Genomic DNA, 22,001 nt, shown 5'->3' on the forward strand with positions numbered 1-22,001 from the left:
TGCTTAGTTATTTTCGTCAACACAGCTGCCCTTTCAATAGGTTTGATTTGCTTGAGCAACTAGTTACAGTTTCATTTAATTCTTTGCCCTCTTATTTATTCTATTTGTCCTATCTACTTTGAAACAGACAACGAGTGTCTGAAGACAATCAATCAACCACCCCTTAAACGAAGCTTTAAATATCGGTCAACGTTCCGTCATTACAGATAGTGATTGTATCTTGAGATATCAATTTGAAATCTAGATCGCAAATGCATTCTAACGAGCAACCCCCGTCATACACAAGTGATACCTACAACACTCCGACATCACCGGCAGCAAACGGCACCCTTTACAGGAACGACAACAGCGATAATTCGAATACCAGATTCAAAGAACCCTCAAGTTTCCCTCGACACGAATCCGGTAGCTCCAATTCCAATTTAAATCTTGGACGTCAGTCTGCAAACAACGACAATAATAACACACAAACAACCCCTCCGCGCTCTGAGTCTTGGCTCGATAGTGTGTTCCGGGTCAATAGCCATGCAGATGCTATAATAGGAAACTTGACCTTTGTCTGTCTCATAATACAAATCCTTGCAATAGTGATCCTGGTATTCGTTTCTGGCATTGCCATGGGTCTGTACCGGAACTCGCGGGATCGACCACAAGTAATCAATGGTGCGACTCTGTCGTATGGTTTAGCCGGGACAGTTTTGGGGTTTGCCACGGTATGTTTTCTCAAGTATTCTGTTTCACTTTATATTTGATTAAAGCCAATGCGTTTTATTGATATAGGGGATACTCACTCTTGCATGTTTCCCCTTCACCGGCTTCCTCGGCCAAACTGGTTTCCTAGTATCTCTCCTTGTCACAAACATCATGTATGCAACGATCGGTGCATTGACGGGATACGGTTCCTACATCACACGTTACAACGAGGTCTGCCATCATTCTTATGCGGGTCTCCACAACTGCTATAACATCCGTCTATCAGATGGTTGGCGTTGTGGAATCGTTACGGTCGTCATGTGCGCTGTTATCATGTAAGTCTCCCCTCATCACGAACAATCATTGTGAGGTTAACATAGTACTTGAACAGTATGATGACCATTATTTACTCCGTAGCATCATGTATCGAATTGCTGTGGCGTAGAATTCCACGGCGGTCGAGGGATGTCAATCCAATGGTCTAACCCCTGTTTGGCTGTATCGGTGTTTGAGTCTTCCTGGGTTCTTTATTTTGTGTTATGAAATATTACACACTGAAATTAGATTTATAGTGTCCTTTGGCTCTGATTCTCAAGGTTGGATTGGACTGATATTGATTTTAAAATAACCCCGCTAAATTGGCCCTGTTGCATCAATCATATACATACACGTTATTCCATGACACTTTCCTCTCTAGATCCTAGGTTCACAAATCTCAAACTCATTCCTCCTCAAGATAATGACCCCATCTCTCTTTACCAATCCGCGAGAGCAAATCACTACCAAAGCGATCACCAATCTCTTCCGCTTCCGCCTCCATCTTGAACCTGGCCTCTACCAGCCTGGCCATAGTCATATTAGACAACGTAGTCCCAATCTTCACCTTCGCTAACTCTAATACATTTAACCCATAATCAACAACCATTTTCAGAGCCTCCGCTCCAAATCCCTTACGTCTTGAAGGATTGATCATCTGTCCAGCAGCGCCAGCTCTTTTATATTCATGAAAATCTCCGCCATCTTCGCTTCGCATGGGACCAATCCAGCCTAGCCCCGCAATACCTACAACCACCTCTTCGTGATGATCATTGTTGACGGTCTTATCCATTGACAAAGTTCAAATAATTTAGTAGGTTGCTCAGGGTCAGCCATTGGCGACAAACATTCTCACACTCTTGGTGAGTCAATGAGGCGACCGATAGATTTTTTTTGTGTTCTCAGGATCGGAGAGCACTTTTATTAATAGTTGTAGGTCTTTTACCAGGGGATTCGAAGTACGAGAGGTTTAGACAGGGAGCATAAAATGGCTGTTGGCTAGGTGATGTCGCGGAGATTGGTTTGATGGGAATGTAGATACCTTTTTTGCTGGCCATTGTTGACAAAAGAATCGAATATACTGGTGAAATAAAATAGTATAGACGACTGCACAGGAGAGAAGGGGACGGTCTTTGAAAATATTTAGTCGCATCGATGCGTTGTAAGATGGGCAACTACTCAAAATCCCGCTTATGTCGAACAAGCATCTTATCGGCCAATTACATGGTACTAATGAGTGCGTTATCATACAGCACAAAGGAATACTGTGCTGCAGAAGCACATCATTCACTCCGGCTTAGACTGGGATATCTTACCTTGAGAGATTGTCTTATAAACGACCTGGGCAATAAAGTAAATGATCAAATGTATTTCAGGATCTGTTCTTCACGTCTCTCTGCAATTAGCTACTAGTGGCATGGTTGTAGTCATAGTATGGCTTTTTGAGTCACATTCGAATGTACAATTAGTCTGATTCAGAATCGAGACATGACTATCGTAGCCAAGGTTCGTAGTACATATACGAGGTATAAAGAAAAAAGAGGATGAAGAATATAAAATTTAAAAAAAAGTGGGTGGAGGGTGGGGTTTTGATCAGCATGGAGTCAATAGGAGTTGGCAGGGCCATGCTGTAAACGCCTAGAAGGCGCGGCTCTCTGCCTACAGGTTCTAGATAGGCCAGTCAATCACTGAACATACCTTCCGGCTCTATATGCACCATGAATCCCTCGTGCCGTTCGTTGGACGCATCTTCTACCTCTCGGGATCTGCACTTTTTCTCCAAACAAACAAGCATTCGCTTAGCCAGTCTGAGATAATCCACCTTTTTTTTGGCGTATTGCACAAGAACTTCATCAAGAACATCTTCAATCAAGGGATGGACGGAATTGTAGATGATAGATACCATTTCCAATGCTGCGTTGTCGTGCATAGTGAAGGCATTGTCTTCCAAGAAGCGACGATCTTGCATTTTGAAAGTATTTGACATTTTCCTCGCTAACATCGCGGTCCATATATCTCCAAATTCCGCGAATGATGGCATTAAATTTGATGTGTTGGATCCATGCTTTCCAAGTGAAGGAATCAACGAGTAGCGGCGGTGTCTTTCACATGTTGCTTCACGAGGGCCTGTCACGTAGCGTGGCTGATGGGATCTGATAAATGGCAGCCTCTTGATAGTTAGGCGTTTTCAATAGTAACTAGTTTGGGGGAAGGAGTAGCTTACTGTATGTAGTTGAAACCTGAATCTGTTTCTCCTTCTCAAAACTAGGATGTGGAACAACCAAGTCTGATGCAGAGAGTGGATCAACTCGAGAACTCAACAATAGAGAATAGCTCTTTTTATAGACGTTAAAGATGGATACTGTTTCAGTCTTAAAGTCATCATCATGACTCACATTGTTGAGACGTGAAAGGAAAAGGAGAAGGCACCTCTTCAATTTCATCCAATGGGCAATTATAGCAAACTAACTCCTCGTTTGATCACCTCCAAGCATGAGCGGCATGGTCAAGAGTGTCGTTTAAGGGTTCTGTGTTAGTCGGCATAAATTTCAAGCACTGGATTAGCATAGGAAGCGAATGCAATTTTAGGGGCGGTCCGGGTCAGACGGATACAGTCAGTTCTTGGAATATGTAGCGCTGTAACTTCCAAGGTTGACTTCGTGCCTACTTCGGCCCAGTTCTTCTGGTACAAGCATAGACAAAAGAAGCTCTCAACATACTAAAAGAGACCAATTCTAGGGTTATATATCTGGACATATTCGACTCGCAAAGGCCCACATCAGTCAGCATCGTCGCCGACTGGGTAAGAAACCGGTAATCATAGATTCGTGATGTAGCCATGATACTCAGACAAAGGACTTCAGATATGCTGTTCAATATTCCTACCGGTCCTCTTGTCAACACGTGACAGATCCGGTAATGGGACAAATTGCCCCCTGTCTTGGCCAAGTAACGCACGTGCACTGCTGGCCGATGGCTATCCGTCGATGAGTAACCCTGCAATATTTGAGTGATTTAAACTGGACAAACTAGATCACATCGACTGACAAGGGTGCAATGCTTGTCGGCGAGAGAATACGTTCTAGCACAGATTATGTGGTATTCCTCTTACCCTAACCCTCAAAGAGATCGGAGGTTCAGTCAGGGGGAATGCCGATGGAGGCTGAAATCTGGCCCGAAAGAGGAAAAAATGAGTCAGGCACAAGCAGGATTTTAAGATTAAGGGCCCCTCTTTATGCATGCACTATGCACAGTCAGACGCACAGACGGGACAATTAGGCTCTATCAGGCAATATCCGAGCCAATGACAGGCTATGCTGTTTCTTAGTTCCGCAATTTGTATCCTGATTGGCTGGTATGCTGCATTGGCGGCACCACTCAAATTTAGCGTTCCATCAGAGGGCCCGAACGGTGGGAAAGGTTTGCCGATGAAGATTTTGGCTGCTAGTCTCTGAACTGACTCGTTATATTCTTCTGTGTAATACTGATTCTGGGATATATACCATCTGATTTTGCGTCTCAGTAAAAAGACAGATGAATCAGTTGGAAGAATGCCCAAGAGCTATGATGTTGGACTTATCGATAAGCCATACATGGTTCAGCAACAGGAACAGGAAGGAGCCCTGTTGATCCGGTCAGTGCCGCCTTAGCCTGGCTATACGAACTACTAGCAATGCTACCATGTCTTACGCCGCACTAGCTGAGGCTCTGCGATGGTCCGTCAAATAATCTCGAGCCAACTCCTCCACAGGGCCCTGACTAAACAAATGGGACCAACAGATATCTCATCTTTGATTCGTCGCTCTCCAGCTGAACTTTTAATCTATCGCCATAAACCCACCGTACAAACCCTACTCTTACCAAGGACGCAGCCAGTGACAGTCAGGATGGCTTGATGGCGCAGCCAAACACAACTGACGCAAGTCACACACAAATCAATGAGGGAAAAAGCCACGGCGTCAAATTTCCACCGTTCTCTACCTTGGTAGTTGCGCAATGGTACGGTCGTATACACTACTGCGGATGCGTACATAGTCTAGTCGTTACTCGGTTGCACGACTCAACTGTCTGGCATGAATGGAGTATGATTGAGAGACGCAGACCCGAGGCGGTGCTTGCAGCTTGAGTATTTGATAAAGCCGTTGTCACTGGGTATGTAATACTAATATCCGCTACAGTATCGGCTATGGAGCAGCATATCTCAACAGCCTAGAGACCTGGACCCTCTTTCAGACGCTAGTCTCTGTAGTCAACCGTTAACTCGTCGTAGCCGTATTAACTAATTTTAAGTAGTCTGTTAGGGTCACTGTTGGTACTGTTGGTGTGGCCAAGTGCAGCCTCCAGTCGGATATTCGGTGAACCCCCCTTCATCACTTGCCTAGTCGGGCAGTGGGATGCCTCCTGCTTACTCACCCGTTGCATCTCTTTTAATCTGACCATCTCTCAACTTCTTCCCTTCCTTGCCTTCCTTCCCTTCCTCCCTTCAGGCACCTCTCCGTTCGTTCAAGGCGTCACCCTCATTTCCAGTAGACATTCTGTCTGCGTCCTCTCATTGAGCTATCCAAGCCTTCATTTGCTGTTTCTGGCTTTGTCAGATTTCCATTCTTTCGTGAGGAGGCACCGAAGGAAATCAGTAGCAATTCATTCATTCGTTAAACTTTGCATTAGTCTTAGCACACTCATTTTTACCTGCCATGTCTCAACTTTCAACTGCTGGTGTGACCTTTGCCGGTCTCACATCAGTTGCTACTTATTATGTATGCCTGTCCCTGCCCTCTAAAGGTACGTTATGCTAACTCTTTTCGCAGGGCCAAGGAGCGTACCAACCCCGTCTGAGCACATTCTGTGCTGAAACGTCTCTGGACATCATCAATATTGGCTTTGTCAACTACTTTCCCGACGCAGGACAAGCTGGATGGCCAGAAACGAACTTTGGCAACCAATGCGATGGCACCGTTTACTTACACAATGGCGAACCAACTGGGCTGCTCAAAAACTGCCACCAGATTGTGGAAGATATCCCACTCTGTCAAGCTGCTGGAAAGAAGATTCTCATTTCTCTAGGAGGGAGCTACCCCGCTGCAGGTCAATACATCGCCAACGAGGACTCCGCCGTGGCTTTTGCTGAGTGGCTTTGGGGTGCTTTTGGTCCGACCGACTCCGAATGGGCGATTGAAGACGTTCCTCGTCCTTTTGACGATGTGGTTGTCGATGGTTTCGACTTTGATATCGAATGGGGCTTGGGCTCTTGTACGTGACACTATCCCTTTCCCTTCTTAATCTATAAACAAGCTGACCACAGGTAGATTACGGATCTTTGGCAAACCGTCTTCACCAGCTTTACGACTCGTACAATGCCGAGAGATCTACCCCGAGGAAATTTCTACTGAGTGCCGCACCACAATGCGTCATCCCGGATGCACACCTTGCCGACGCTATTCACAACGCGCCCTTCGATTACATCTGGGTTCAGTATTACAATGATTGGGCTTGTTCGGCTGCCAACTATGTAAACGGACTTTCCGGGTTCAACTTTGATGAGTGGGTAAGCGTCATTGAAAAGAGCGCTAACCCCAATGCCAAACTCTTTGTTGGTTTGCCTGCCGAGGAATCAGAGGCCAAGCCTGGTTTCTATGTTAGCCCGAATAGTGTGGCGCCTCTGGTTGATGAGTACATGAACAAATATCCGTCCACATTTGGTGGTATTATGTTGTGGGAAGCCACCGGATCTTTCAACAACACAACCCCTAATGGCAACACCTACGCGGACAACATCAAAAGTGTCTTGGTCAACTATGCCACAACCATTGCTCCATCGCCGACTCCTACCCCAACCCCTACTCCCACGCCCACGCCCCCATCAAGCTCTTTGTCCTCGTCTGCTTCCTCATCGTCTTCGTCTTCATCCAGCTCGAGCCTGAGCTCTGCTTCAAGCTCCTTGTCAAGCTCAGCCGTTGTCATTCCCACGCCCACTCCAACTCCAACTCCATCAGGAATCTCTTCATCTTCCTCTTCCTCCTCCTCCTCCTCCTCCTCCTCCTCTTCTTCTTCTTCCTCTTCCTCCTCCCCGGCTGCGATCAGCTCGAGCTCAGCCATCATTTCCAGTTCGACCCCAAGCTCAATTCCAGTAACACCGACCCCGACACCAAGCCCAAGTGGAACTTCTTCTTCTTCTTCTTCTTCTTCTTCTTCTTCATCCTCGGCCGTCGTCATCCCAAGCTCTGCCGCGATCTCTAGCTCTTCCGTCTCTTCCTCATCCAGGGTGGCAGTCAGCTCTAGCTCTTCTGCAGTTATTCGGTCGTCAACTCCCCCTGTTGTAGGAAGCTCGAGCGTAGCAGTCACTTCAAGCCCTTCTGCTTCCTCTTCTGCCATTCGATCTGCCACCACGACGTCTTGCACAAAGAAGACTCCATTGCCGTCGTCATCAGCTGTGATTAGCACCCCTTCTGTTTCATTGAGTACCTCCAGCACAAAGAAGCCATGCTCCACTGGGTCCTCTTCCCATGTTGTTGTGCCATCATCCTCTGCCGTCGTGAGCACGACTGGGACACGCAGCTGCTCTTCAAAACCTTCATCTACTGCTGTTCCTCCTCCTAACGGTGGGTCTAACCCAGGAACCTCTACATCTCCCGGAACTAGTTCACCTTCGGGCACGGGATCTGCAGGTACGACAACTACTGGATCTGTTGGAGGTTCTACTTCTAGCACTGGCTCGACTACGCTCACGACTACCCAAACTTCTGTTGCATCTGTCGGACCTACTGGGGCCAGCTCCGTCTCTCCCTCTGCCTCTGGATCCATTAGCTCTGGTATTTCTTCCACCACCAGTCCTATCACTGCTACTTCCGCTATCGCTACATCCACTGGTACCGAAGCCTGGACTACCACTGTCGTGACAACCTCCTATGTCTATGTCTGCCCTACTGGTCTAGCTACTAGCACCATTACATACACTGAGTCCTACTGCCCTTGCACAGCGACAGCCAAGCCATCAACCGCTGCGCCAACTGGCTGGGTTACTACCACAGCGGTTTGCACAGTTTGCGGTCCTCAGCCGACAACTGTGACACTGACTCTACCACCACAAGTTAGTGCCACTTCCACTGCACTCCCTGGATCTAACCCTGGTTCCATTCCTGGTTCTGGCTCCTCAAGCCCTAACGGCAATGGGTCCAACCCTAACACTGGCACTGAGTCGTCATCCGGTTCTGGTCCTGCCCCTGGCTCTGGCTCTGGATCCTCGGGTTCTAGCGGCAAGCCCGGTTCTGGATCTGGGTCTGGATCTGGGTCTGGATCTGGACCTGCTCCTGGCTCCAGCATCGTTCCTGGCTCTGGTGTTGTTGGCAACTCTGGTCCTTATCCATCAACCAGCACTGCTCTCACAATGACAGTCCGTCCAAGCGCATCGTCTTTCCCTACTTCGCCTAGCCACACTCAAGCGGGCGTCAGCCCAGCTTACACCGGAGCTGCTGGTCGGGCGAACTTCAGTCCTTTTATTGGAGGCTTCATTCTTGTGGTCTCCTTGTTTGCTCTTCTTTAAAAGATGATTCATCCTCTCGATTTTGACTTTATGCGGACCACGGAGGAATTAATTAATCTAAATGATATGTTTGCTGTTAATTATTATGTACAATCTTCTCCTTTCATCAGCCTTGTCAGGACTTTTTTACGACTTTCGATCTTCTTCTCCAGTCATCGTGTAAGATATGCTTGATTGTATATACAAGTTTACGTGACTTCATCCTTTAATTCGATTCTTGTGCAACATATCAATAATGAATGACATGAATTATTCTCAATATCGTTCAAGAAGTGTTCAGACGGAGCAATCGAATGCTTTAATAAGGAAGGAGAGGATCTAGCCCTATATCCCTGCCTTAACCCTACGATTCAGCCAACATTCAAATTTATCCTTAGTAAGACACACAAGCATCATCGAGGGGAATCCCATCTGTCTCGCAATACTTTATGAATTTTATTTTCGATATTTTTAGATTACAAAAATCCCTTGTGCTACTACTAAAGGAAGCGGTCGTGCCGAATTTCTCGCCTTTAGTACAAGACCCCTTGGATAACAGACCCGACCCTTTCTTCATTCACCACCTGCACGAGACCGACGCTGCCGACCTCCTAGACACGAATATCACAGATAATAAATCCGGCGACTGATACGGGTCATAAAGCCAGCATGATGAACAAACATGATGGCTCGCGCCGAGGGTTATAACACGCGCCCCCTTAACAATGTGGAATTTCACGCCCGCAACATTCTTCACCACTCCGCAGCGCCTACCGAGTTGAAAAAGCTTCCGACCCCTTTCAACCACTTACGAATGCTAAAATTATTAAGCCTTAAGGCCTTATAGGAATTATTGATCTTCAATCGATCGAATTGTACCAACCACTAAAGATGGTGGCATTCCCCGCCCTTCTATTTATGTCTCCTATCTCATTTTGGCCCGCGTTGAAAGGACGCGTTTAGCCCTTAAGTGGATGCCAGGCGTGGATTGATGAAGTCGTTTATATGGGAATGCGCCCTTCCTCTTCCCATTCAACTTCTACAAGATTTTGAGGGCTACTTATGTCTATTATACATACGGAAAAGTGACGACTTGGCCATTTCGTGGTCATTGCCAATGATTTGGTTTGACTGCTGAGCTCTTGTATACTATACGATACTCTGACATCTGCCGGTATCTGTTCATCATGTTCGGCCCTCCAACAACTAGCAACCGAAGCCGACAGGTGTGGATTCGCGCTGTGATTTTCGTCGGTCTTTATCTGATACTTTTGCTGTCGTTTACGCAATGCGCGCTGGTTCTGTATTTGTATGGCACCTCTCAAGTCGATGGGTTGATGACGCCTAGCCTGATTATTGGGTTGATTGCTGTGAGTTCTTTCCAACCTTTCTCGGGAGTTTCTGTTCTTGATCCTCGAGCAGCGACTAATATATATTTTATAGTCATTCCTATCAGTCCCGTTCGTGGTCATACACACAATCCTCTCATGGCAATATCGGAGAGCACCCGGATTGAATATGCCGCGCAACGCGCTGCATATGGCATGCTCACATCTTCCACGCATCATGGTGGCTATGTGGCTCGCTGCTTCAGTTGCCGGTTTATTCGTTGTCTCGAAGCAGGCGGTATGCGTCGCATCTACCACCACACAGAAATACTGGAAAGCCGGTTTGAGCTGTCAGATTCACAGAGGAACGGTTATTCTAGAAATTCTGGCCTTGTAAGTCGACAGACTTTCCCATCACGTTTTAAATATATACTTATTGTTTGGGTAGTATTTCTGCGTCAGCACTCTTTTTCTGCTTTCAGGTCTGTGAACGTCCATTCGGTGCATCCTTACTCGGTCTCTATGCACCACAACGCCCACCCCAAGACGGCAGTATCTTTTCCGAATCAAGCTGGGAGAGCGAAACACTCAAGAACGAGATTCTCTATCTATGCCGGCATCCTGATGCTGGTCCCGGAAACGGGGAGTTATACTGGTCGCCCAATGATAGCTCCCTTTTCGAGACTCCAGTACGACCTCCCAGCATCCGATATCCGGGGCCCACGCGAGTCCGTCCACAATTACATGTCAATACTCATACAAACTCGATCAGACCATCGATTGTAGGTGCTACTTCTGTCGCGACGGATACATCTCCCAAAGTGTCGCCTGTAGAAGCAACAGCAGGCGCCAGATCATTCAGTTTACGAAGTGATATCTCCCCTTTATCGAGGAATCCTTCACTTACTTCAACTCTACAGCCTGGTACGGAGTCTGCTTTGACTAGACCACCACCGCCGCCGGTGCCCAAGATTCCCGAAATACCCGAGATACTGGCCAAAGCCAAGACGAAACGTACGAGACAAAAGTCGTCAGTTTCAAGTCGAAAGTTTTTGCCTAAGGATTGGTTGTCGGAGCCTCTATCAGAAGATCCGCAGATTCGTGCTCTTGCTTCCCCGCCTTTGCCCCCTGAGTTTGATGCAGTGTTTCAATCGAGCGGGAGCGAGGATGAAGAGAAAGAGAAGGAAGAGGAGAAAAGAGATACTGCCTTACCCTCCCCTCCAGCACCGGTAGCGCCTCCAGAAGGAAGGAAATCATCTGACGATGCTCAATCTGATTCTAGTAACGGCTCTTCTATACAGACCAGACATCGATCAATGACTGCACCGGGAAATCCGCCTCTTGTTCTTCCTCCAGTCCCGCTGATGGTCCGTAAATCGCAGACATCATATATCAATCAGACACCTCGGTCAATACACCATCCACATCACCCTAATTATGTGCCTCCAGCAGTTACACCAAAGACATCGACAGAGGGAATCAATAAACAACAAGCACCGAGAAACAATCAGGGTCCTATAAGCAATATCAATAACAAACAAGCTATCCAACGAGACAAATCAATATCAAAATCAACACGTCTCCCTCCTCGGCGCCAACTGAGCACGAATCATCATCCAAATCCACGTCTTCCACCCAGTCAAACAGCCTTACCATCTCACCGCTCCCTAAAAGACATGCAACGAGGTCTTCGCACATCCTCGTCCTTCCGAAATAGCCACAATCAATTCCCTCGCCGTACCCCATCCCATAATACCCTGCATCCACACCAATTACATTATCAATGTCAATATCATCATCAATATAACATGCTACATCATCCTCCTCGGGTCTCTACAACAGCACTCAGGCCAGCATATACACGTCGCTTCCACTCCAACGATGGCCGAGGCTTTGATCCCGCGCGAACCTTACCCCCTATCCCACGCAGCGACGATACAGCAACTTTGTATCCAAGTACAAGACGACCACGTATTTCTACCTACGGCGGGTTTCCAAGAACTACTAGTACTACTAGCGGCACCCTTTCCAGTGCAGAGAATACGTCGACAACCGGGACAATATCTGCGCGACGGACGTCATTGAGTCTTGCAGGTGGAGGCGTTGCGTTGGACGGGGACAGGGAGATTGTTGAGAGGATGAATACGTATAGAGGTGCTGAGAGGACGAGTATATGTGCACCGCCACAAGGGGGTTTGATGCGAATGAGTAAAATGGATGTATGATAGATTGTTATGACCGATGTCTACGTTTTAGATTGTTTTTGTTTTTGGAGCTTGTATGATAGTCAGATATTTGAGTCAGTCTGCGGGTTTGTCTCTGAATACCTATTTCTTTTAATAATTTATCATCATTTCTCAACTGGATTGTCTACTTATCCTAAGCCATAACACCAATAACCTGGCCAAACCAATCCTAAAAAAAACAACCACTCGCAAACCAATTGCCAATAATCCATTCCCTTAAACAAATACCCATCCCCAATCCCACAATGCAGGCAAAAGGACATAACAGACCCAACAAAACCCCTCCAATACGCAAGTCCAATGCAAAACAAATGAAACCAAAATGAATGAATAATTGTCGTCATGTCGAAAGGCTTATAATCGCACAACGTACTTGTACCGATACCCCTGTCGAGGGTTACCGGTACTCTTCTCCTCTGTAGCAGACATGTCTCCAGTCGCTGCTGCTGCAGAAGCAGACCCCTCAGGCTTCTTCGCACGATCGGCACGATCAGAAGAAGTCTTACCAACCTCTTTCTCACCCCATGCCCACATCAACGCTTTACCCATCTTATCCCTCTCGCGAAGCAACAACTCCGTCCTCCGCTCCCATTCCCGTTCACGCTTTTCAATAGACTTGGCAAGCATCTTATCCATTTCAGCGGATGTTTCTTCTTTCAAGGACAAAGTGGATTGTAATTGCTGCACTTTGGATTTGAGGGCTGCGATTTCATTGGATTGCGTGGATATCGTCGATTGAGATGTTGATAGTTGGTTGTGCAGCTCGGTTGCACGCTTTTCCGAGGTTGAGAGCATGCTGCGAAGGTGTTGGATGCTGTCGTTGTAGGATGTGCGGAGGTCGTTGATGGAATTGTTGTTGATTTCGCGCAAGTTTTGGATTTCGAGTTGGTGCGCTTCACGTAGGGCTTGTGTTTCTGAACTAGTGATGCTGGCTTGGACTGGTAGCTGGCGAACGCTGTTGATGGATGCTAGTTCGTGTCGATGTTGTTCTTTCAGACGATCTATTTCTTCACGCGCTTTGGTGAGGTTGGAGTTCAGTTCTTGTATCCGAGCTATCAGACGAATGTTTTCTCCTTCAATTGTTGTAATGAGACTGCGGGTTTCAGCAAGCAGGTCTTTCGATCGTTTCCATTCTGTCTCGGCAACTTCTTTTTCGGTGGCAGACCGTTGAAGGACGGATTGCGCTTCACTTAGCTTGCTTTGAAGCTCTTCTTCTATTTGGGTCGATTTTCCTTTATCTTGGCTAGATTTCTTCATTTCCTTCAATTGTTGTTGGAGAATGCGAATGACCTCGGCATAATCCTTGCCTTCGATCTCAATAGACAGATCAACCGCCAAAGTCAAGACTGCGTTTCTCTGCAGGGCCACCTCTGATCTGACCTTGGCCAACTCTTTTTCGAGTAGGATGTTCTTCTCTTCAAGAGGACTGTTGCGCGTCTCCAAAGACTCGATCCTATCTTTCAAAGTATCATACTGCCGCTGCATGTCCGCTAATTCTTCGTCAGCATCTGCAGATTGTAGTTCCTTCTCATCGATTTGCGCTTTGAGATCGTCAATCTCTGTATTCTTTTGGCGCAATTGGAGCTCACTATCTGCAGTCAGTTCACGCAGCTTCTTACTACTGTCTTCCAAAGCTTCGTCTCGTTTACTGATCTCCTCTCGCGCGTCCTTCAGTTCCTCTTGCAGCTTCATGATCTCTTTTGCATCATCCTCATTACTAGCAGCCTCCTCGTCGGCCTTCTGTTTCAGTATTTTGAGTTGCTCTCGTAGCGCGTCTTCCTCGGCCCGCCGGTTATTGGCCTCTGATAACAAGGAATCTTTGAGCTGTAGTTCGGCCCGGAGATTCTCAATTTCTTCGCGAGCAGATGCCAGCTGCTTCTCATTCTCTCGAATCTTCTCGTCTCGGTCTCGTCGCTGCTCGTGCAAATCTTCAATCTCGCGAAGCACTGTCGTAAACGTCCGGCTTTCCTCCATACCGCCCTCCTTGTCGTGCTTGGAAGGGCTATCCCCTTTCTCAGGCGAACTAAAGACGCTCTCTTCTATATCTTCCAAGCGTGTCTCCTCCTTGCCCGATCCATAATTCTTTCTCCGCATCAAGTGCGAAGGCGTGGACATGTCCACCGGAGGCCCAAATTCACTTTCCTCGCCTTCCACTTGACTATGGTGATGTCGCGGCCGCGGGGATGGTGATGGTGAATAGTCTGGGAGCACTTCCTCTTCAGAGTCGGGGTCATCCTCACGGTGCTTTCTGTCCACTGGAGACGTCATCCCGTTCAAGTATTTCTCCAAATTCAACGTGAAATCTTCGGGTCCGCCAAACTCTGGTCCCTGGTCCTCGTCTTCAAAAACGTCCTCAATCTTGTCTTTACTCCCTCCAGGAAACTTGTTCCAGTCGATTGTGTATTGTGACAGGCGCTTGTCAATATCCAACGTAGCGATGCCATTCGACCCAGCTGCCGTCAGCTGATTATTTTCTCCGCTGGGACTTGTACGATCATTGTCTGAGTCCCGATGCAGCTGAAGCGTCGGAGGTGAAGACGGTACCTGAACTGGATAGCTCAAAGTTGACGTGCCGATCGTATCGTGGGTTGTGGGAAACGGCGACGTGTGAATAGGCATGGTTATGCAAAGATCGACTCAAATGAGTCTATTGTTGTTTTGGCGTGTACAACTGTGGTTGATGATTCCGGTTTGCATTAGTCGTACTGTTGTAGGTTGAATAAAAAAGAGTCGGATTTCACAAGCAAGTCGCGGGTTGGGGTGACGTGACAGCATGCGAGTGATAAACGTTGATTGGATCAAAGTTGACGGTCGAGATTTATGTTTATATCACGCCAGGTTGGGAATAGTGCGATCATCCCACCAACAGTAAACAGTCAACGTCAATGATCATATAAATATTGGGTCTTGGCCAAAATTCGACGCTGTACAATACTGTTACAGGGTCTCAAAACAAAATAACAATTCAAGCAGGTAATAAAAAAGAAAAAACCAACCCATTCTGGTCAACAACAAACAAAAAGAAAACACTGGAAAAAAGATGCACTTACGCGGGATCGAACCGCGGACCTTGTCATTACTAGTGACACGCTCTACCACTGAGCCATAAGTGCTAGATGAAAGTCACTTCACTTTATTGACCTATAATTTAATATCATGCATTCAACTTCAGATCAATTGTCCCAGTCCAATAAAGACTTTATCGGATTCATCCCTTCGTGGTAACCTTGGAATCAGTTCTTCCATACATTGGCTTCGGTTTGGAAAGGCCTCCTATCGTTCTGGCTAGGTCTATAGGTCTAGACCCAATGCTTCATCAAACACGTTTTCCACGTCAACCCGAGAGTAAAAGTACAGCTGAGAGGTACATATATATCGACAATCTATAAACACGACGGCAGACGTGAACGTTGTCTCCCAGCACGCTCAGACGACGATGTCTTCATACTCCTCTGAAAAGCCCGACCCCTTGCGTGGTCTTCCTCTCTTTCGACCTCCTTCACCAGCAACCTTTCCCTCTGCGGTGGAACCATGTGAAGCTCGTCCTCCCTTCGCTGCTATCTCACGCTATCGCCAAAGATGAACCGTTAGACTGATTCTGAACGACGCCCCGCAACGTAACTTCTCGTCTACAACTAACACCTAGAGAGAAAGGAAAAAGACCTCGGTAACTTACCTGCTTCTGAGGATCCATGTCGTGAAACCCACCTACCCCCGTAGCTCGACCTCCCTTCTGACCGCCCCTTTTGCTGATTTCTCTCAGTTCTTCCTTGGGACGGTTCGCAAAGTTTCCTGGGTTGGGATGATGAGTCTGCTGAGTCGGTGTTGACGTGGCGTAATCCTTGAAATCGGTACTACGGGAAATCCGGATGGTATTCAGAGGCCATGAAGAAATTGACTGTGTTACTCTCCAGAGCGGGAGACGTTGTGCACAGCGCTTGTAGATTTGGCGGCTAGCAGACATGTTTCACAATAAGAACCGTATGGCCACAAAGTGCCAAGTATAAGGAGGATATGTGCTATGAGATGGACTATGAAGTGCTAATTCTAGGGCATTGATGTTATACTTGGTCTCCTGTGGCGGGTTATCACGTAGCCACTCTGCGGTCATACTTTCATCAACACTACAATTGACTCGGCACTCATCACTACTAGAGCTTTAATTACCGAACGAATCTCTATTTCAGGCCCAGGAGTAGTAAGCGTAGCCATGAGATAGATCATGTGTCGACAGCACGAAATGGTTTTGGCGTGGCTGTTCGGTCTGCACAGATCGCACAGTCCACCTCGCTTAGTCATCAAAATGAATCAAAAGTTCAGCTCGTCAACTTCCCTCGTCAACAGCATTGCATATCGCCAATTACTGAATAAAACGGGTACCAAGTAGTTTGCTACCGCCGGGCCATATGAATTGAAGCTTATTATTTTCTTCTTCAACCTTGAAATGCTCCTCCACAACCAGCCCTGTCGAAAAAGTACCAAGTAACGCGTCGTAAACGGGCACATTCCAAATGCCGCCTCTGCCTCGCGCTGGAATCCCCAGCCAGCGCCGCATAGTGCTTTATCACCAGACAATAGTGCCTCGTGAGCGCGGTTATGTGCCCATGTTGCCTTTGGTAGAGAATTATACCGGTACAACACATATCATATTAGCTGCCTTTCACATCAACGGCCAGCCGGGTAACGTCACGCTCAATGACGACCCACCAGATAGCCCCATCTACAATCCATTATGGGAGGAGGTGCCTCTAATACAACGTTCCGGAATCAAAGTGATGGGAATGCTAGGCGGAGCTGCAAAGGGTACTTTCCAGCGCTTGGATGGGCTACAGGAAGAGTTCGAGGCGTACTACACTCCATTGCTGGCGATCATCCGTCGTTATGGTCTTGACGGGTTGGATCTGGATGTTGAGGAGGCCATGTCACTACAGGGGATAATCAGACTGATTGATCGACTCAAGACTGACATGGGCGATGGGTTCATTATCACTCTAGCTCCTGTTGCAACGGCTCTTGTTGATTTAGGGAATCTGTCGGGTTTCAATTATCGTGAGCTAGAGCGCAGTAGAGGGTCTAAGATCAGCTGGTATAACACACAATTCTATAATGGCTGGGGCCAGGCCGAAGATCCCCGGATATACGCTGCTATTATCTCCACAGGATGGCCAGCGAGCAAAGTCCTCTTGGGTATGTTGACAAACCCTGGAAATGGGAGTCAGGGATGGGTGGCTTCAGAGGATATCGGCCCTGTTATTGCATTCTTAACCCTGCAATTCCCTGATTTCGGAGGCGTAATGGGATGGGAGTACTTCAATTCTTTACCGGGAGGGCTAGAACAGCCGTGGCAATGGGCCGCTGAGATGTCGCTCAGTATGGGCATGTCGCAAGTCTTGTCAACGGCGCAGATGGTTGCGGGAATGGGTGCTTTGAGAGAGGGACTTATGGGATTCTTGAACAATATACAGAACCAGCAGAACCAGAACCGAGGCCAGCGCTGATCTCACGACGCAATGTAATGACAGAATGAATGATGATGCCCATGAATATTGATCTGTTCGGTCCAAGTAGATGTTGCTTAATACCCGATGGACTTTAGATATGTAAATATTGCCTTCGTGTCAATAGGAGAAAAGAACGTCAATCCACCATCAAAATGGAGGATAGATGGTTGACGTCATCGTTGGCTGGAGACCGACACAAATTAATTTTGGCGACGCGACTACCAGCTAGCCCTTCGGTCATCTTCATTCCACCAACACAACACAGCAGCTGGCCGATTCTGCTGGACGGAATCAATTATTGAAGCTCTTTGATATACTGAGCTGATCTATGACAGTACTGGCGTCGCAATGAGCAGCTGGCTCACCGTCGTAACGGCTCTCAGCTCCGCACTGATCCGAATTGCGAGCTTCATTTTTCTGCGATGGGTATGCTTTACTTCCTCTACCTAGAGCTAGAGTGAACTCTAACATTTTGTTTACAGATTCCAGGCCATGTGTTTCCTCCTGTTATATTAACATGCTCCGGACTTTACCTGTCATCGACCTTTTTGATACTTGGGACGGACGCGGGCGCTGAGGTACAAAAGACGACGAGTGAGTTGCTCGATTTGAACATTCACGGACTGGGACTGACCGATTTTAGCAGTTGATAAGTCCAAGATACAGACGCGCAAGCATGATACTGGAGAGACAGGATCGACATTCAAATCACTTTTGAGCGGCGTGCCATCGAAAAAGACGGTATTCTCAACAACACTCAACATCTTGATAAACTTGGCGTTGACAGCCCTTACGCTGGACTTTCTGTATCGTGGTCGCATTCTGCATCCAACTGATGACCTTGCATTCTCTCGAATTGGCTATGTGTCTCCCACGACGGCAAACCTACTGGTCAGAGAACCACACGTTAGCAACTTCCCCATGACGATAAAATACCAAGAGGCAGCTCAGGTCGATTCCGATTACTGGGTCGAAGAAGGGAAGATTTACCAACTTAATGCAGTGAAAGATTTCACATTCCCAGTGACAATAAAAAACCTCAAGCCTTCAACGCAGTACCGTTATAGCCTGTCCAATAACCAAACTGGTACTTTCATTACTGCTCCACAGTCTGGGACACAATCAGCAAGCAGACTATCGTTTCTGACTTCGAGCTGTATCAAGTCGAATTTTCCATATAATCCGCTTTCACACCCGCTTCGCATTCTGGGTGTCGAGGAATTGTCGCATGCAATCAAGAAACTGCCATCTCTCAAGCGACCCTCGTTTATGCTCTTTCTCGGAGACTTCATCTATATCGATGTGCCGCTAAGATATGGCTCCTCTCTAGAGGAATATCGAGCCGAATACAGGCGTGTATACTCCTCTCCAAGCTGGCACGAACCTGCAGATGAACCTCCCATTGATCTACCTTGGATTCATACTTTGGACGACCACGAGATTGCCAACGACTGGGATAAGGGTAACTTGACACATCCCTACCCCGAAGCAGTTGATCCTTATCATCTGTATCACGTCAGTGTGAATCCTCCCATCCCACCATTACCATATGCTACCCCGGAAAATACGACGTATTTCTCTTTCATCCACGGTCCCGCATCGATTTTCATGCTCGACACTCGCACATACCGCACGACAGCTAACCTCTACAACTCTACAATGCTGGGCTCCGCACAACTCAAGTCTCTCCTAGCATTCATCGCACGCCCAGAAGCAGCAGAAGTAAAATGGAAAATCGTGGCATCCAGCGTTCCCTTCACAAAGAACTGGCACGTCGGCACGCAGGATACATGGGGCGGATTCTTAGGCGAACGTCAAGTCGTTTTGAAAGCAATGTGGCGGGCTGAACGAGAACTCGGCGTTCGCATCGTTCTGCTAAGTGGTGATCGCCACGAGTTCGGCGCAACTCGTTTCCCGGATCCAAGCTATGGATTAAGCTCCAATGAGCTTTCATCAGGTACAGCAGATGCATATGGAATTCATGAATTTAGCGTTGGTCCATTGAATATGTTCTACCTGCCCATTCGATCGTATCGCCAAACTGACAGTGAAGATATAATGGTCAAATACGTTCCGGACGGAAATATCAAATTCGGTCAGATTGATATTGAGCTCTATGATGGTACTGGCGGCGAGTCAGATGTTGTTTATGACCATCTCGAAGGCCCTCATTCAGTACTCACGTACTCGTTACATGTTGATGACAAGATTATATGGAAATATCAATTATCCATCCCTTTACTGCCCGATGAAATTGGTACTGGTGCTCAGGCACGTTTACCGCCTGGTAAGGTTCTATTAGATGACGCGCAATTGCGTGGCTGGGGACTACAGGAGGGTATTGGGTATATCGAAGAGAAGGCGAAAATTGCTTGGGATGATTTGAAGGAAAGGATTGCTCCGTTCTTGAGTTGGGAGAGGAAGGAGATGAGGGTCGATTAGATCAATGTGCGCTTTGGTCATTGCATGAGACTCAATGTACAAGGGACATCAATTAATATATATTGTATCTGAATGAACTTAGTACAGCTACAAATTCGTTATCAAACGCCAGACGCCAGACCTCGTGTGATCTCTTCATGCATCATGCCTGTCAAGTAGAAAAGAACGTACGTTGAAAAAGACAAAATCACCGTCCTCTTCCTCTACCACCTCCTCCACCCATACCACCACCACCCATAAGCCCACTCATCTGGCTCATCATACTCTGCAAATCCATGCCTCCAAAATTCGGCATTCCGCCCGCCCCACCAGCGCCTCCTTGGCCTTGCAACATCTGCATCATCTTAGCCATATCGCCCATTCCTGGCATACCTCCGGCACCACCAGCGCCACCCATGGACTGCATTCGTTTCTGCATAGCGGCCATTTGTTGTTCCTTGTTCCCGCCCTTGAGCATGTTTTGGGCGCGCTGCATTTGCTTGCGTTGCCCACCAACTCGTTTGGCCATTCCGGCCATCATGCGATGTTGTGATAGGAGGTCTTCGACTTCGCGGACTGTGGTCCCGCTACCGCAGGCAATACGGACGATGCGGCTGGGTTGTTCGACGAATATTTTGCCATCGCTGTCGAGTTCGGCGGTAGTCATGCTATCGAAGAGATAGATCATGCGCCGAAGTTTCATGGTGCCGTCTTCATCATCGAGGCCTGCAGTAATGTTCGACAAGCCAGGAATCATGCCTGAGATCTTTGACAAGGGGCCCATTTTCATTATTGATGTGATGTTTTCGCGGAAGTCTCGTAACGTGTATATACCGGCTGAGATGTGTTTATACGTCTCCTTGGCGCCAGCAGAATCCTTCGTTATAGCCTGTACGTGCTCGACCAAACCAGCCATGTCTCCCATGCCAAGCAATTTCTGGATAAAAGCCTTTGGCTCGAATCGTTCCAGGTCCATCATGTGTTCTCCAGTACCCAGGAAAATAATAGGGGTATGCGTAGCAGCAACTGCAGAAATGGCACCACCTCCAGCAGCATGACCATCAGTCTTGGTGATGATAATAGCACCGAAATCTGCCGTTGCCTTGAAAGCTGAAGACTGCGCCTCGGCTGCTTGACCGATTGTGCTATCGAGAACTAGAATAGTCTGATCAGGTCGCACCGCGTTTTGAATCTGTGTCATTTCCTCGAACAAGTCCTCCTCTTGCTTGTGACGACCACTCGTATCGACTATGATAATATCGAATCGCTCCTTCTTGAACTGTGCGACACCCTCAGCTGCCACAACGACGGGATCCGTCTGTGTGAGGCTACCGTAGTATGGAATCTTCGCTTTGATAGCATTCTGTTTCAACTGATCAAAAGCACCTGCACGGAAAGTATCGGCGCAAACAAGTGCTGTCTTGAATCCGCGCATCTGATAGTGTCTTGCTAACTTTGTACATGTTGTTGTCTTTCCGGCACCTTGTAAGCCCACAAACATGATCACATTGACTCGTCCTTTTTTCGGCTTGAATGGTTCCGCATGAGGGTTGACGAGTGCGACCAACTCATCGAAGACAGCCTTTTGAATCAGACGCTTTTTGTTGACGGCGGAGGGGAGCGAGGAGAAATTGACGTTGTGTTTGATCGATTTTCGTAGACTTTGAACTAGTCGGACGTTGACGTCGGCTGACAGAAGAGCTGAACAGATCTCTTTCAACATGTCATCGAATGCCTGGATGTACAAATGTCAGATCCTGAGTACATGACAACATGAAAATAAGAGCTATACCTTCTCGTCAACTGTGTTTGATCTCGTGAGATCACTCACGGCGGCGTTGATGCGCCGCCCCAAGTCTTGAAGAACCATGCCGGATTATGTCTCTGGTTGTATGTCAAGATGCGAAACTCAAGTCGAAAAAAACAATGCGAACAGCAGTCAAGTGTAGAAACAGAGTATGGTGGGATGTGTTCTTGC

At 47.4% G+C, this 22,001-nt stretch overlaps 10 protein-coding genes and 1 non-coding gene across 11 annotated transcripts, besides 3 other annotated features; 5 read left to right on the forward strand and 6 right to left on the reverse strand.

Moving 5' to 3' along the window:
- Window positions 1-251: 251 nt before the first annotated feature.
- Window positions 252-1,032, forward strand: TSTA_117870 (uncharacterized protein; the record flags this gene model as incomplete). The annotated part of the gene is made up of 2 exons (XM_002481962.1): window positions 252-713; window positions 781-1,032. The coding sequence occupies 2 exons, from the start codon at window positions 252-254 to the stop codon at window positions 1,030-1,032; spliced, it is 714 nt and encodes a 237-aa protein (XP_002482007.1).
- Window positions 1,033-1,414: 382 nt separating this feature from the next.
- Window positions 1,415-2,066, reverse strand: TSTA_117880 (uncharacterized protein; the record flags this gene model as incomplete). The annotated part of the gene is made up of 2 exons (XM_002481963.1): window positions 1,415-1,755; window positions 1,955-2,066. 2 exons carry the CDS (start codon window positions 2,064-2,066, stop codon window positions 1,415-1,417), a joined length of 453 nt encoding a protein of 150 aa, XP_002482008.1.
- A 580-nt stretch (window positions 2,067-2,646) lies between these two features.
- On the reverse strand, window positions 2,647-2,977 carry TSTA_117890 (uncharacterized protein; the record flags this gene model as incomplete). Its single annotated transcript, XM_002481964.1, has 2 exons — window positions 2,647-2,663; window positions 2,707-2,977. 2 exons carry the CDS (start codon window positions 2,975-2,977, stop codon window positions 2,647-2,649), a joined length of 288 nt encoding a protein of 95 aa, XP_002482009.1.
- Window positions 2,978-5,455: 2,478 nt separating this feature from the next.
- Window positions 5,456-5,493: a microsatellite.
- A 209-nt stretch (window positions 5,494-5,702) lies between these two features.
- Window positions 5,703-8,715, forward strand: TSTA_117900 (class III chitinase ChiA1; the record flags this gene model as incomplete). The annotated part of the gene is made up of 4 exons (XM_002481965.1): window positions 5,703-5,765; window positions 5,817-6,258; window positions 6,315-6,885; window positions 7,288-8,715. 4 exons carry the CDS (start codon window positions 5,703-5,705, stop codon window positions 8,546-8,548), a joined length of 2,337 nt encoding a protein of 778 aa, XP_002482010.1. The 3' UTR covers window positions 8,549-8,715.
- Window positions 7,006-7,075: a microsatellite.
- Window positions 7,170-7,203: a microsatellite.
- A 999-nt stretch (window positions 8,716-9,714) lies between the features above and the next one.
- TSTA_117910 (uncharacterized protein) lies at window positions 9,715-12,080 on the forward strand (the record flags this gene model as incomplete). Its single annotated transcript, XM_002481966.1, has 3 exons — window positions 9,715-9,897; window positions 9,971-10,248; window positions 10,304-12,080. 3 exons carry the CDS (start codon window positions 9,715-9,717, stop codon window positions 12,078-12,080), a joined length of 2,238 nt encoding a protein of 745 aa, XP_002482011.1.
- Window positions 12,081-12,455: 375 nt separating this feature from the next.
- Window positions 12,456-14,720, reverse strand: TSTA_117920 (spindle pole body associated protein SnaD, putative; the record flags this gene model as incomplete). The annotated part of the gene is made up of 2 exons (XM_002481967.1): window positions 12,456-13,693; window positions 13,721-14,720. The coding sequence occupies 2 exons, from the start codon at window positions 14,718-14,720 to the stop codon at window positions 12,456-12,458; spliced, it is 2,238 nt and encodes a 745-aa protein (XP_002482012.1).
- Window positions 14,721-15,142: 422 nt separating this feature from the next.
- Window positions 15,143-15,214, reverse strand: TSTA_117930. The gene has a single exon. It is a non-coding gene; the product is annotated as a tRNA-Thr (tRNA).
- A 118-nt stretch (window positions 15,215-15,332) lies between these two features.
- Window positions 15,333-16,129, reverse strand: TSTA_117940 (conidiation-specific protein Con-10, putative). Its single transcript, XM_002481968.1, has 2 exons — window positions 15,778-16,129; window positions 15,333-15,668 (listed from the first exon to the last, which is right to left on the reverse strand). Exons 1-2 carry the CDS (start codon window positions 16,063-16,065, stop codon window positions 15,528-15,530), a joined length of 429 nt encoding a protein of 142 aa, XP_002482013.1. The 5' UTR covers window positions 16,066-16,129; the 3' UTR covers window positions 15,333-15,527.
- A 483-nt stretch (window positions 16,130-16,612) lies between these two features.
- TSTA_117950 (class III chitinase, putative) lies at window positions 16,613-17,599 on the forward strand (the record flags this gene model as incomplete). Its single annotated transcript, XM_002481969.1, has 2 exons — window positions 16,613-16,733; window positions 16,755-17,599. The coding sequence occupies 2 exons, from the start codon at window positions 16,613-16,615 to the stop codon at window positions 17,597-17,599; spliced, it is 966 nt and encodes a 321-aa protein (XP_002482014.1).
- Window positions 17,600-17,837: 238 nt separating this feature from the next.
- TSTA_117960 (alkaline phosphatase family protein) lies at window positions 17,838-20,305 on the forward strand. Its single transcript, XM_002481970.1, has 3 exons — window positions 17,838-18,028; window positions 18,085-18,196; window positions 18,246-20,305. The coding sequence occupies exons 1-3, from the start codon at window positions 17,951-17,953 to the stop codon at window positions 20,042-20,044; spliced, it is 1,989 nt and encodes a 662-aa protein (XP_002482015.1). The 5' UTR covers window positions 17,838-17,950; the 3' UTR covers window positions 20,045-20,305.
- Window positions 20,232-21,893, reverse strand: TSTA_117970 (signal recognition particle protein SRP54; the record flags this gene model as incomplete). Its single annotated transcript, XM_002481971.1, has 2 exons — window positions 20,232-21,758; window positions 21,816-21,893. 2 exons carry the CDS (start codon window positions 21,891-21,893, stop codon window positions 20,232-20,234), a joined length of 1,605 nt encoding a protein of 534 aa, XP_002482016.1.
- Between the last annotated feature and the right edge of the window lie 108 nt (window positions 21,894-22,001).

Source organism: Talaromyces stipitatus, genomic scaffold (genome assembly GCF_000003125.1).
Source record: "Talaromyces stipitatus ATCC 10500 scf_1105507295555 genomic scaffold, whole genome shotgun sequence".
In the NCBI taxonomy this organism is placed as follows: domain Eukaryota; kingdom Fungi; phylum Ascomycota; class Eurotiomycetes; order Eurotiales; family Trichocomaceae; genus Talaromyces; species Talaromyces stipitatus.